This window comes from Sphaeroforma arctica (assembly GCF_001186125.1).
Source record: "Sphaeroforma arctica JP610 unplaced genomic scaffold supercont1.12432, whole genome shotgun sequence".
NCBI classification, from domain to species: Eukaryota; class Ichthyosporea; order Ichthyophonida; genus Sphaeroforma; species Sphaeroforma arctica.
Window position 1 is genome coordinate 1 of NW_014028126.1, and position 657 is coordinate 657.

General features: G+C 40.2%; 1 protein-coding gene across 1 annotated transcript; it reads left to right on the forward strand.

Moving 5' to 3' along the window:
* Positions 1-147: 147 nt before the first annotated feature.
* On the forward strand, positions 148-426 carry SARC_17852 (hypothetical protein; the record flags this gene model as incomplete). The annotated part of the gene is made up of 1 exon (XM_014288060.1): positions 148-426. A coding segment is annotated over one exon (279 nt), but the record flags the coding sequence as incomplete, so codon positions are not given.
* Positions 427-657: the final 231 nt, after the last annotated feature.

Here is a 657-nt window from a genome sequence, read left to right on the forward strand (position 1 = left end):
ATGCATGCATGCATACATACATAGATACATATATATATACATACACACATGCATATACACATACATACACAATACATCCATACAAACGTAAATGTATATATACACACATACATACATACACATACACCTATATACACTATTATGAATATGCAAACTCTGACGTTCCCACAGATGATTCATTGGTTTACGGCTGCTGTCAACCGCGAATCACCCGAGACACACTGTCTGTTGCGGTGTATCATAGACGGTCTCGGCCACGCCGAAAAGGGGATGGGATTGCGGGATGTGTATGCGCGCGCACTGAGCGCATTTCTAGAGTGGTCCATCAAACAGACAGACAATAGCAGTGTAGAAAAGACATCACGACAGCTAGTCAACGTAAAGCACACACTCAAGCAGCTGCACAGTATGATGAACCATGCCGAGGTGTGTGTGTGTGTGTGTATGTCCGTATATATACGGATATGTAATTGTGTCCATATAGTTAGTATGAAGTACACATTTGAACAGCTGCAAAATATATAAAATCATGTCGAAGTGTGTTTATGTATGTGTATGTGTGTGGTTGTGGTTGTGGTTGATTATATGTAGTTGGGAATTTATGTGTAGAGTACGTATGTGTTTGTATCCATGTCTTCTGCTTGTTCTGTATATGAT